The 13,256-nt window shown below is 39.0% G+C and overlaps 2 protein-coding genes and 1 long non-coding RNA gene across 3 annotated transcripts; all 3 read right to left on the reverse strand.

Moving 5' to 3' along the window:
- Window positions 1-2,535: 2,535 nt before the first annotated feature.
- LOC106410713 (triacylglycerol lipase SDP1L-like) lies at window positions 2,536-6,706 on the reverse strand. The gene is made up of 4 exons (XM_013851283.3): window positions 6,428-6,706; window positions 4,381-5,807; window positions 4,152-4,295; window positions 2,536-3,538 (listed from the first exon to the last, which is right to left on the reverse strand). The coding sequence occupies exons 2-4, from the start codon at window positions 5,791-5,793 to the stop codon at window positions 2,738-2,740; spliced, it is 2,358 nt and encodes a 785-aa protein (XP_013706737.1). The 5' UTR covers window positions 5,794-5,807; window positions 6,428-6,706; the 3' UTR covers window positions 2,536-2,737.
- A 153-nt stretch (window positions 6,707-6,859) lies between these two features.
- LOC106410714 (H/ACA ribonucleoprotein complex subunit 4-like) lies at window positions 6,860-8,702 on the reverse strand. The gene has a single exon (XM_048760875.1). It carries the CDS (start codon window positions 8,700-8,702, stop codon window positions 7,047-7,049), a length of 1,656 nt encoding a protein of 551 aa, XP_048616832.1. The 3' UTR covers window positions 6,860-7,046.
- A 1,307-nt stretch (window positions 8,703-10,009) lies between these two features.
- Window positions 10,010-11,585, reverse strand: LOC106409966. The gene is made up of 3 exons (XR_001282223.3): window positions 11,454-11,585; window positions 11,162-11,285; window positions 10,010-10,850 (listed from the first exon to the last, which is right to left on the reverse strand). It is a non-coding gene; the product is annotated as an uncharacterized LOC106409966 (long non-coding RNA).
- Window positions 11,586-13,256: the final 1,671 nt, after the last annotated feature.

Below are 13,256 nucleotides of genomic sequence, written 5' to 3' on the forward strand. Positions count from 1 at the left end.
CTCTCTATAATGCTTAGGCCATACGGCTTTGCATTGTGATGCTTATACCTCACGGCCATTATAAGATACAACGATCTTAAGGATCGGATCATGATGCAATCCGGTTTATATAACCATCCGGATACTAGGCCACACGGTCACTTTGATATCCACTAAGCCACACGGCTTTTAATCAATCAAGGGCATAAGGCCGCAAGTATGAACAATGTATTAGGCCACACGGTCATATACAAAACGGGATCTAGATGCATTCAATCCTATTTCTTAGTTGCATATCTATTAGGTTTTAGAATTAAATAATCTAGCAACCTAACGATCTCACTCAATATGTAAATTCTTTAAATCAATCTTTCAAGCTTTAAGTAATGAGAGATTTAAGGTTTCAAAGCCTTTAGAAATATCAATCAAGATTAATGGTTTCAAGGCCATTAGGAATTTTAAAATTCGAGATTAGCATTTTAGTTAAAACAAGATTCAGATTCAAGTTTTAAAACAATCCTAATCATAGCTCTAGGCGATGAATCAAATACTCAAGTTTCAAATCAAAATTAAAAACCGATTTTCCAAAATTAGGGTTTTAGGGGATTTCGAAAACTTTGATCTTTGATCAAGGGGATTTGATTTGAGATTCAAAAACCTTTAAGGTTCTGATTTTAATTGATCAATGGATCAATCTCGTTTTTAGGTTTAGATCGAACTTATAGAGCTTCGATTTACTCATAGGGGATTGATCTATTAACCTATGGCTTTTAGTTTTAGAGATTATCTTTTAGGGTTTCAATCTTTACAAAACAACCAGGTTCGATTCATGTTCTCAGAATTAGGATTACCTTTGTTTTGCAGATTGTAGAAACCGAACCTCCAAGATGAACGGATGAACCTCGGACGCGAGCTGTGACACGGACGCGAGCTATCTTTTCCTATCGGGTCTCGAGTCGAGATGGACTCTTGCAGTCGGGGTCGCGAGATGAGGCTGAGACGAAGACACGAGCTGAGCCTGAGAGCGTCAGACGCGAACGGGGAACACCTAGGGTTAGGGTTCGTCGGGTTCGTCGGATGATGAGCGCCTCTCGCGAACGGGCTGAGGCTTATCGTCTGATCGGGATCGAGTGCGGAGGCTGAGACGGACGTAAGACGCGATCGAGTTTAGGGTTCTACGCGATCTGAGTTGGAGCGGGACGCGTCTTCTTTCTATCGGGTTCGCGGGTGTCTGTTTTTGGAACGCGAGCTAGCTTTGATGCCGAATGTGAAGCTGAGGATGTCTGGGATGCAAGCTGAGGACGTAAGAGATCGTCTGAGCTAAGATCGTATCAGGCTGAGACGGCAAAGCTTGCTGGAACGCAAGCAAGAACAATTTAGGGTTCTTCGGGATTAGGATTCCAAAAGACCAAGACGGCGCCGCGTATTGTTTCTGCGAGTGTGGGCGCGTCTAAGATCGGATCGACAAACGGTTTGTGCAGATGGATTTGTCTCGTCAAGAGCTTCAAGATGATATGTGGCTAGTCGTCTGGTTCCTCAGGGTTTGAGAGATAGATCGATTTTAAGTTGCGCCTGATTTAGGGTTTATGTGTGACAGATTTTAGGTTAGGTTTTGTCTGAGGGTTTTGGAGTCTATCGTGCTGATAACGTGTTGTAAATTAGAGAGTTTTGAGACTGAATGTTTCTGTGTTATTATTAATGATCAAGGGGTTCCTTTATATAAGGATTACAAGATAAAGATAAATGGAAAGTATCCAAAACCTAAACATACTAGGATTAGGAAAACTACTAATACATAATAATGGAAAGATTACATCTACTAGGAAAAGGAAAGAGTTTCCTTTTCTCCAAGCTTTGTGGCCGCCTCTCTCTCTCCTGAAGTCGGCTTTCTCTCTCCTCTCTCTAGGCTTTGGCCATCTTTCCTCTCTCTAGGCTTCGGCCATCTCTCCATCTTCTAGGTATTGGGCCGGTCTTGGGCAGGGTCTGGTTAATGGCAATCCACTCCATGATTTATAACAAACCAATATTTTTTGGGCAATTTTCATAAATAGACAATTTTCGAGTTTTGATCACAAAAATAGACCACACAGAAAAAAATGACCAAAATGTTTCATTTAATAGGTAAAAAAACCCTAATACCCTATATATATAAAAAATACTAAAAAATTAAAAAAAATTAAAAAAAATATTTTTTAATAGTTTTAGATTATATATTTTCAAATTCGAACTTTTTTATAGAAGTTATTTTTTAATTTTTTTAAAAAAATTTTTATTGTTTTTTCAAATTGTTTTTTTGTAATTCGAAAATACTTTTTGAAACTATTTTTAAATTTTTTTATTTTCAAATTTTTAATATTTATTTTTTATTTTATAAAATTTTAAATCTCAATCTCAAATTTCCACCCCTTAACTATAAACCCTAAGGTTTTGATTAGTTAATCCTAAGGGTATAAATGTATATTTATCTATTTAATGAAATATTTTGGTCATTTTGATCTTTAGAATCTATATTTATTACATAAACTTTTTTAATACTATCCTATGGTATTTCCCATATTTCTTTGATGGCAAAATAGTATAACTGTGATTCAAGAAAAAGTTTCATCACTACAATGAGATTTTTATACAATATGAAGGACTATACTACAAAATTCATAAGTAGTCGTAAAGATTTACAACATAGTCCTTTCCAGCAGAGGAAACTTTGTCCTTTCCAAAAGAGGAAACTCTCTTTGACTTTGACTTGGTAAGTCAAACATTAGTCCTGGCGTACATTCGTATCCACCACCGTCTCTACCTCCGCGTCTCCTTCTTCCGAAGCCGAGCTACCTCTATCGATATCCTTCTCCGGAGAATCAAGTTGCACGCACTCGGGAGCTTCATCAACGTTTTGCCTATCCTCCACATCTTGATTATTCCTCCTCAAACTCTCCCCTCTGACGAGATTCAACACGAATCCATTATGCGTCCTCCCCGTCTGCAGATAATCCCCTTCCGCCACCGTGATGCTCCTCGAAGAAGCGTCCCCGTTCAAATCGACGCCCGGATCAGCACCGTCGAGATTCTGAACGTAATCCATGAACATCTGAGCAGACGTCGTCCTCTCCAACGGTCCGCCCGACCTAGTCCAGTCTCCAGCCTCCGGCGAATCTCCGTCGTGCGAGCTGTTGCAGTTACCGCCTCGGTGGACAACGAGTTGCTGGTAGAGCAACGCCGCTTCGGCGAGGACGTCGTCGTCGACGGATCCGGCTGAGTTCTCGCGCGCGATGCAGTTCCAGGAAGGGATTCTTCTGGAGGCGCTGAATCTGGTGGGTCCTACGGGTAGAGGATGTTGGGAGGAGGTTGAGACGGAGACGGAGGTGGATGCGGCGGCTGCTGCTCTTTGTGCGGTGCGTTTGATGCGGCGCATGTGGTTGAGGACGGCGACGCACTCGTCGAGGGCGAGTTCGATGCCGAAGTTTGCTTTGATGACGGCGAGCTTCTCCCAGGTGCATCTCCTTCCTTGGTTTGCTGCCTTTTGAATCTCTACGTTGGATGGGTTCTGTATGATCTTCAAGTACTGTAAATGAAACACAGAGAGCAAGACGATAAGAAATGATTAATACATTCACATTCGGGTTTTAGATTTTGGAGGCGTAAGATTAGCTCTGTTAAGATGAAATTCGATTTGAATTTTCGCGGTTTGGTTCGCATACGAATATCCGTTTATGCTATCTAAAAATATTTTTAAATTCAAAACTATTAGAGAAAAAAAAAACTTATTTAAAAAATACACAACATAACAAATTTAGATGTTTATGATCAAATACCAAACTATACATTCAACTGAATATTTGAGTTATTTATTTATATGGTTTTTTTTTGGAACAAATTTATGGTTTAAATATTTTTTTTGGACAAACTATTTATGGTTTAAATATTTATTTTGCACTTATAAGGATATTTTATCATTTCAGGGTATTTGTTTGGACTGAATTCAGGTTTGGTATAGTTCTCTTTCTTTTTTAAATTTTTGATTTTTTTAGGAATTTTTTAATATATGGATAAAACTAGAACCTAAAATATTGTAAGACCTATTCAAATTTTAGGTCGGGTCAGTTCGGTTAGGATTCATTTCTATTCGATTCTGAATTTTTTGTCCACCCCTAAATTGTTACAAGAATTTTGCTTACCTGAGAAATAGTGGCGGGCATGACGATTGTGACATCTCCTTCCCACTCTTGAGCAAACAGCTTAGCGACTTCTCTCAGAGGCAACCCGAGCTCTAGTACTTGATTACATCTATGCTTCACTTCCATCTCCATAAGTTGAGCAAGCTATAATATAACAAGAGATTTACTTATGAGAAATGAATCACAACTTTGTCTATTACTTGTGAAACAAGTTAATGTGAAACCATACCTTTGCTGCAAATCTGCCCCCACAAGCTCTCACAAACTCCTTCATCCTCAAGAAGGGTGCGATGTGAGGGTTAGCTTGACTCACAATGAAATGGTTAACATTAAAAAGCTCTCTGAGTTGTATCATCGGTAAGTCCATCTCCAAACTACCGTCTCTCCATCGCCTAACCGATGCTCCTGAGGTCTCTTCAGGATTAAAAAGTGGGTGATAAGGAACGATCTCACCGGTTCTGTCTTTAGCCATGAGTTCCTGAGCTTCAAAAAGGCCAGGGAAGGCACAAGAAGCAGTCACTGCACTCCATATCACGACATGAGGAGAAGTCAGATAGTTAAGACATCTAGGCGGCTCGTGCTTCCTCGGGGAACAAACTGTTATCCCAAGAATCCGTCCTGTCATGTCGTAAGCCTCTTGGAACGTGAGATTGTTGGTGAGGTTCCTCAGCTTCCATTGCAAATGTCTGATCTCATGGACCGCACCTTGAGTCATCACACGTTTCGCAATAGTGAAGATCCCTCCCATCTGATCAAAGAACTGTAACGCGTGCCACGAGCCTTCAAAGAAGCTTTGTAACTCAGGCCACGACCTTGTCCCCACGACCGCACACATCACGGAACCCACGCTTGAACCGGCTATAATCCTCGGCAACAGCTTGTGTTCCACAAGGGTCTTAACCACACCGAGATGGAACGCACCGAGAGAAGCTCCTCCGCTTAGAAGCAGAGCCGTTCTTCCAAACGCGTGCCTCGTCTCGTGCATGAAAGATAGTTTCTCCTCGAGAGACAGCTCTTCAGTGTCCGTATCACAAACCATCCTAAGCTGCGTAGAGACCTCGTCTATATACTCCTTGATGAGTTTCGGAACTTGAAGCCTTCCTTTGTGAAGCTCAGGGTTGCACATGTTACCGAGGTTCCTCACAAGATCAGCTCTCATGCAAAAGATAATGTCTCTCAGAGAATTCTCGTGACGTCTATGCTTAAGCTCCTCGAGCTTGTTCCTCACGAGCTCCACATCGAAAAGATCTGTCTCGTTCATCTTCGGAGTCTCTTTATCAAGCATCTTGGCGGCGTGAGACCATTCCTCATGAGTCAATGCAGCTGTCATCATGTTCCTCCAGAATTTTCTCCTGTAAGCCATCTCAGCCTTTGCTTTTAAGCTTGTGTAGCGGTTCAACATAAAGGCCATCGTCGTCACCATAGCTAATATCCCTTGTGGGTTCCGTGGGTGTAGCCAGGACACACACGGTGATAGAAAAGCTCTAGCTCCTCCGTAGAAACACACGAGGAATCTGAACAGTTTGTGTCTGAGCGTAGTCGTTGATTTGCAGAGCAGGACACGAAAGGCTATTGTTCTTCCGATGATACCCGTGGGTCCTATTGAGAACGGATCCACGCTTGCCTCGTTGCTTATATCCATTGTGTCTGTTGTACCTATTGTAACCGCATGCAAGACCAGGATCAAAAGAGGTTAATCAAAAGAATAAGACATGATAGAAAGTGTTGAGAGCGATGCATTTGGATCTATGGTAAAAGGGGAAGAACAGAGGAAATTAACTTTTCTCAGATTCATTTGCTAAGAGACAAAAATGGAGACGTAAGACGCACGCTAATCTTTTTGGACTTTCTATATTTGGGAATCCAAATTTACGAACATGACAAATGTGAAAAAAGAAGAAAAAATAGTTCTCTTTTGCACACACAAATAGTCTGTGTTTTGAAACGCTCGTCCGATTCAAACATCTTTTGGATCCTAGTAGATAACTTCAGTATTATCCTCGTGTTTATTATCTCTTATATAGCGGCAATAATAGGGAGACTCCTCGTGCTCGGTCCAATGGCAATAAGGAGGACTTTAAACATGTAACCCAAACAAACTTAGTCGTATCCTCATTGCCAAACAGACTTAACACAAAGGACAAGGACCCAAGAAACTGGTAAAACAACAATGCTCTCTCTCAATCCGTTAACAAGTACTAAAATGCAAACAAGTCCACATTCCTTTTATCCATTCCATACATGAGTTAATGTGTTCTTGGTGTGCAGTCACATACCTGGCAAATTGCTCTATCCATATGAAGTCGTAAAGTTGAGATTAGTTCTTGTTTGAGTCCTTCCACAGCTAGTCCAAGTTTCCTATAATTCAGAACTTCATTGTAACTTGATTACACAACCAAAGGTGCATAAGCTTGCCTTACTGCGGGTCTATGTTCTTGAACCGTCATTACCTATGCATCAAAACCAATAACTAAACAAGAGAACCCCAAAAAAAAAGCTTAGCAGCCAATAAAAATGAAAACTGAATAATCACAATAACCTTAGCACAACAATCTGATGAAAAATTATAAGTAGGTGCTGCTACTACCTTCATCTCTTGTACTCCTAACACCAACGATAGATAAACCAACTGTTTAGCTCATAAGAGGAGGCACTACCTGAAACTGGCTTTAAATTATCATCACTAAACGAAATTTCACACTGTAGAATGTTGAAAAACATAAGAACCAACCAAAACCATCATCTCATAAAGTCTTACAGATAAAAAGGAAAAACATAAATATAAAAAACTAAGAAACAAAAACTAATCTGAAGTGAGACGTTGGATACAAGCATGAAATGCCTTTTGTCTCACTTTTATCCAGAATAGATACCATAGCACAAAACTCAATCTAATTATTCCTCATCTTCGCTGTCTTTGCTTTTCTTCTTCTTGTCCTTCTTTTTCTTCTTCTCACTCTTCTCCGCTGAAGCAGCTTCATCAGTCTCCTTGCTCTTCTTTTTCTTCTTCTTCTCACTCTTCTCTGCTGCTGACTCATCCTCATCCGTCTCCTTGCTCTTCTTTTTCTTCTTCTCTGACTTTGGTGTCGCTACCTCTTCTTTATCCTCCTCCTTGTCCTTCTTTTTCTTCTTCTCCTTCTTCTCAGACTTCACCTTCTCTTCAACCTCACCTCCTTCAACATCTTTGGTCTTCGCTTTCTTGGTTGACACAGGAGCGGGGCTGTCACTGCTCTCATCACGCTTGTGCTTACGCTTGCTCACTTCTCCATTCTCAGCTTCAACCTTCTCCACGACAGCTGCAACAACATCAACCTTCGCAGGAGCCGCAGCAGCACCAGCAATCATAGCATCACCACCGGTTGGCAAAACCACGTTCCTGCTCCACTCAACAGGCGTCTTCTCATTAGGCTTCCCGTGCTTATCCAATTTCCCATCAGCGATAAGCTTCTTCTTCATCGAAGCCCTAGGCCCCAGACCCCACTTCCTCGGGTAAGTGTCTCTATCCATCACCACCCTCTTGATCTTAGCCACCACGCCATGATCACAAGTCGCCATCACAGAGGTCGTCATCTCAGCGATCCCAACAGCAATCGCCTCACCTTTAGTCGTCATCAAAACAACCTCAGTGCCGACATCAATATCATTCTCGAACCTCAAAAGCCCGGGAATCATCAGCTTAGCACCATAGCAGATCGCATTGACAGCAGAATCCTTCACAACGAGCCTCTTGTAGCTCGTCAAGATCACCTCAAGAGGCATAATCACCCTCCTGAGATAACTCTCATCCTTGTAGTTATCATACATCCACTGAGCATCCATGACATCATGCATCGTAACCATGTTATCATTCTCACCCAAGATCCCAGACCTAACCCTCCTAAGCTCTTGCATATGCCCACCGACACCAAGAAGCAAACCCAAGTGAACACACATGGTCCTAATATAAGTACCCGCCTCACAAGAAACCCAGAACACAACCAAATGCCTATCCGCATCGTACTCAAGCAACTTACTTTGGTAGATCGTCCTAATCCTCAGCTGCCTCTTCACGGCAGAGATCAAAGGCGGCCTCTGGAACACAGCTCCGGTGAGCGACTCGAGAGCCCTCGCCACTTTCGCCACGTCGGGGACAGCAGAGTGGAGACGAGCAACGCAGACGTACTCTTTCCCCGCACCTTGCTGCGACTTCACAAGCCTCGTGGCTCTGTCGATGCAGACGATGAGGTTACCCGTGACTTTAGGGTCAAGGGTTCCACTGTGTCCCGTCTTCTCCACGCGGAGGATGCGTTTGATCCAAGCGACGACCTCGTGAGAGGAAGGGTTCGAGGGCTTGTCGAGGTTGATGACACCGTAGCGGATGTAGTCTATGAGAGGACGCTTGAGAGGGGAGTGTCCGGAGGAGATGGGAGTGTAGTGACCAGTACGGACGTTGAGGCGGTCGTAGTTCTTGAGGAGGAGGGGCCACTGGGATGTGTCGATGGAGGGGGTGAAGCTCTGGGGCTTGATCATGTAGTCTCCGGTGTCGGCTGGAACTTCTTCGACTTCTGTCATGGCGGCGGTTGGGTTAGGGTTCTTGTCGGAAAAAGGGTTTTGAGTGATGGAGGAGGAAGAGGCGCAAGTGTGGGGTTTAAAAAGGGGTTTAGAATTAGGGTTTCTTATAAATTTCATTGGGCTTCGGTATGAGTTAACGGCCCAATTAAGAATATACTATTTGCATTGCTGGGCCAATAAAAAGACCAAATAGCAAATAGGAGATGAATGGAAGGCCGAAATAGTTTCAAAGAAATTCATATTCACCAATTTTTTAATCAAAGAAATAATATTTCAAACAATTTTATAATATTAAAATATTATTTCTAAATATCGTGCTTATTGATTTTCGTTTTTTAATGCTGGATAATTATGCTATTACAACTATGAGAAATATTACATGCAATTTAGAATTCATAAATTTTCCATAGTTGTTTTCGGTTTCGAATAATCCTGTTGCTATCGTGTACATATATTTATACTAGACAAAACAGCACCAAATAAGAATGAATTTCGAATAAGGAAAGAATTTAAAAAAAAAGTAAAATACAATTGAGACAAATATCAGTATAAAGTTTGTATACTGATTATATAAATGAATAAAATTTTAATCCATTAAACTCATATTTATATTAGTTTCAAAATTCAATTTAATTTTTCCTTTAACAAAACGTTACTATTTCGCTAAAGATACTTTTCTTAATCCTAAATGCATATTGTACCATAGGGTCTTTGATCCCCACATCCCTCAGATGTAGATCTTGATTATGAGCCTATCTTCTTTGCGCTTACTATAACCACATTCGACCGGATTTCATTCGGGCTAACTTGACGTTTTACTGATCCTGGGAGTGTCAAAATGAGCTATAGCTTATGATCTGGCTCAACTCAGCTCGTTTTTTCATGAGTACGATCTCTATACTTTAAGTTTATTTAATAAATGAGTTTAATGATCGAGCATAAATTAGATTACGAGTTATATGAACGATCTTTAATGAACATGAGCTGGCTCATGAGCTTGTTCATTTTTATACTTACAATTATATATAATATTTTTATATATACATTATATTTGGATAACTTCTATTTTTTATGTAAAAAAATAGATAATTTCTATATTTATTATATTTATCTTCTAAAATTAAAATGTCAAACCAAATCTTCTTAAAAGATAATATCTATATTAATTATATTTATCTCCTAAAATTAAAATGTAAAACATACATATAAGACATTGAAGATGAATTGTCTCAAGACTCTCACAAAGAATAGAGATTTGGATAATTAGTTTTGCTTTAATTTTATTTATATTTTAGGTGCTGTTTTTTAATTTTTGCCATGTATTGGTTTTTATTTAGTATTTAATATTTATGTTTTGGATTTTTTAATATTTAAATTTTTAACAATATTATAGAAGTTATTCTATCACTATTTTATTTTATTTTATAATTCTTATTTTTATTTTGATCACGAGTTAGTTCATTTACTCATGATCTCGATGATCTGAGTTCGAGTTTACATATTTAAGTTCATATAATAAATGAGCTGAGCTGAGCTAGCTCATGAAAGAGTCGAACTCACTATGAGCTGAGCTGAGTTGAGCGAGCTAGCTCATTTTGACACCCCTAACTGATGCATATAAATTTAATATACTTTCAGAATTAATATTTCGATAACGATTTCTTTAGAGTGTTTAAACATAAAATAAAACCCAATACGCAATTTTTTGGTTAACATTAAATTTATCTGATACATGATTTTCGTAAAAAAACGAAAATGAGATAATACCCGGTGTTTAATCAAAGTCTAAAACTTAAAGGACTACCCATGAATGAAAAGTCAAATAATTGCGAAATATTTGAAATGAAAGCTAGGAAAAAGCAAATACGGTTTGCCAATACTGTGCAACATCATGTTGGATCTCCAAGAAGTTTACATTACCATTAGCGAATAAGATAACGTAAGAAAACATAAGATATCAAGTCTTCAACACTAATTCATGATCCAGATGAACAAACATATATATAACGAAAGAGAAATATATAATAATAAGATGAGATCAATTAAAATAAACCAACAAACAATCCAAATCCAATCCAACTTCGCAGCTTCAAGATTCCAACTCAGAAGCAAGCCTCCAAGACACAGCAACAGCACATAGCAGCTAGACTGCAAAAGCATCACAAAAGCTCATATATTCAAAAATCATCGTATACTACTACTACAAGCAAGTAGAAATATGCATCTACAGAACACAGTTTCTATTTTCTATAGACAACCACTCAATCTGATTAAAGCATTTACCATTTAATTAGATTAGATTAACCCACAAAACAAACTTGTAACCAAAACGAGACATGCCACATCTTTTTATTCTTAAAAATGTTAAATCATGGTAATACCATTCAATCAAAGTATGAATTCCCCTTAGGACATACAATTGCAGATAGTATACTAGTTTGAATGGAGCAGTGACTTACCATCCTTCAATCATACCAGGACCCGACTTTCCTTGTTGTTGCTGAGGAGGAGGATATCCTTGCTGAGGATATCCCTGCGGCGGAGGATACCCTTGCTGAGGATATCCTGGAGCCGGAGGGTAACCTATTCAGATTCACATGAATATTTATGAAACAGATCCAGATCAATAGAGCGAATATGAGTCAACAAGATCCAACACCATTTTTAATCAATATTTGAAACTACTTTGATACTCATATCTAAACAGAAACGAAGAGAAGTAAGATTAAGAATCAAATCATGGGAAGGTACCTTGAGGAGGAGGAACACCAACTGGAGGTTGACTCATCTTCTTCTTCTTCTTCTTCTTCTTGGTTCACTACCTTTTCTCGTCGATCAAACGTAACAGAGAAGTTGTGTCGAGAGAGAAGAAGAGGGAAAGCGTGTCTTATTTATACACCCAGTTTGGTTACGTACTAGGTTAATATTGAAATAAGAATGTTCTAACGGTTGTCCTATCAAAGACAGCCACGTTCAAATGTAATCCTGGAAAGATTTTTAAAAGTTTTGGTAAGGGGGTATTTGTGGGTTTAAACAATAAGATATAATTTGTGAATTTATAGAATGCAATTTTTTTTTTCATTGACTACTCAGTTCAAATTTAAATTTAGTGATGAACATTAATTAGGAAACTTACAAAGAATAAGAACTTTTGGATGAAAAATCTAGAGTAAAACGAGAAAAATCAATATTTGAAGTAATAGTATATTCGAGAAAATCTTCTTATTTTAGAAGAAAGTATTATAGATTGTTAAAAATATATATATTATAAGTAGATAAATTAACCTTTTTTGGTCATCAGATTAATTGTATCTTTAATATTGTACATTTACTAACAAAATCTTATTGGTTTTAAGCATGACCGGACCCGTAATATTTTAGGCCCTTAAACATATAAACTTTTTGGTCCATTAACTATTATCTTTTGGAAAATTTTAAAAATGTACACATTGTTACGAATGTCAAAGAAAAAAAAGCAGCAGCCACCGCAATTGTTGAAAATATAAAGATATGGGGCCCGCTGCACTATTTGCACAGTGAATTTATTCTCTATATAAACTATCGATTTCGATCGTTTAGAAGAGCATCCCTCAACCTTCTCTTCTCTCTCTAATAAACTTTTTCTATCAGTGTTAGAAATTCTACGGGTATAAAAAATCGCTCTTATTTAAATTTCTGCGATACAATAAAATACCAGTTCTTTTTATAACACGTTATCAGCACGATCACTCTGCGATTCGAAATACAAATGGCAAAAATCGAGAAACTTCAGTTTCCGGCATTGGAAGTAACTGGGACAAACTACACGGCATGGGTTACAAACATGGAGTTTCATCTAGATTCCGAGGAAATACTCGGAACAATAAAAGACGGCAATATATCAACCTCTCATGAAAAGGCTAAGGCCGTGATATTTCTGAGAAGGCATCTAGATGAAAATCTTACGCATGATTATGCGAGAACCAAAGATCCCTTAGATCTTTGGAAAGCTCTGAAGGAGAGGTTTGATAACCAAAAGAAAATTACTCTCCCCCATGCACTCGATGAGTGGAAAAATCTACGATTTCAAGATTTTGAAAAAGTGGAAACGTACAATTCCGCTATATTGAGAATAGCGGCGCAATTAGATTATTGCGGTAAGCCTGTCTCGGAAGCAGAAATGCTCGAGAAAACTTACCAAACGTTCCACAAAAATCATTATGTTCTACAAGAAAAATATAGAAATTGTGGGTATACGAGGTTCTCTGAACTCGCTGTGGCGCTTATAATAGCAGAGAGAAATAATGAACTCCTCATTAAAAACCACAATGCCCGACCCACGAGAACCAAAGCATTTCCTGAGGTAAATGCAACGGATATAATAAATCCGGAAAAAGGAAATTATTCCTATCGTGGGTGTGGTCGTGGCCGTGGCCGTGGTCACAATCGTGGTTTTGGTCGTGGTCGTGGTTATCGATTTAACCGCAACCATGAAAGGAGTAACAACCCAAGAGGAAGGGGATCCAACACATGGAATCGATCTGATCGGGTAAAAGGGAAAGAAACCCAAGAAAA

Source organism: Brassica napus, chromosome C6, assembly GCF_020379485.1.
Source record: "Brassica napus cultivar Da-Ae chromosome C6, Da-Ae, whole genome shotgun sequence".
NCBI classification, from domain to species: domain Eukaryota; kingdom Viridiplantae; phylum Streptophyta; class Magnoliopsida; order Brassicales; family Brassicaceae; genus Brassica; species Brassica napus.

Excerpts from the sequence above, each read along its gene's own strand:
- LOC106410713 (XM_013851283.3), bottom strand. The coding sequence starts at position 5,793 with ATGGATATAAGCAACGAGGCAAGCGTGGATCCGTTCTCAATAGGACCC. Across the intron at positions 4,296-4,380 it reads GGGGCAGATTTGCAGCAAAG|CTTGCTCAACTTATGGAGAT; the intron begins GTATGGTTTCAC and ends GTTATATTATAG. Across the intron at positions 3,539-4,151 it reads TGCCCGCCACTATTTCTCAG|TACTTGAAGATCATACAGAA; the intron begins GTAAGCAAAATT and ends TTTCATTTACAG.
- LOC106410714 (XM_048760875.1), bottom strand. The coding sequence starts at position 8,702 with ATGACAGAAGTCGAAGAAGTTCCAGCCGACACCGGAGACTACATGATC.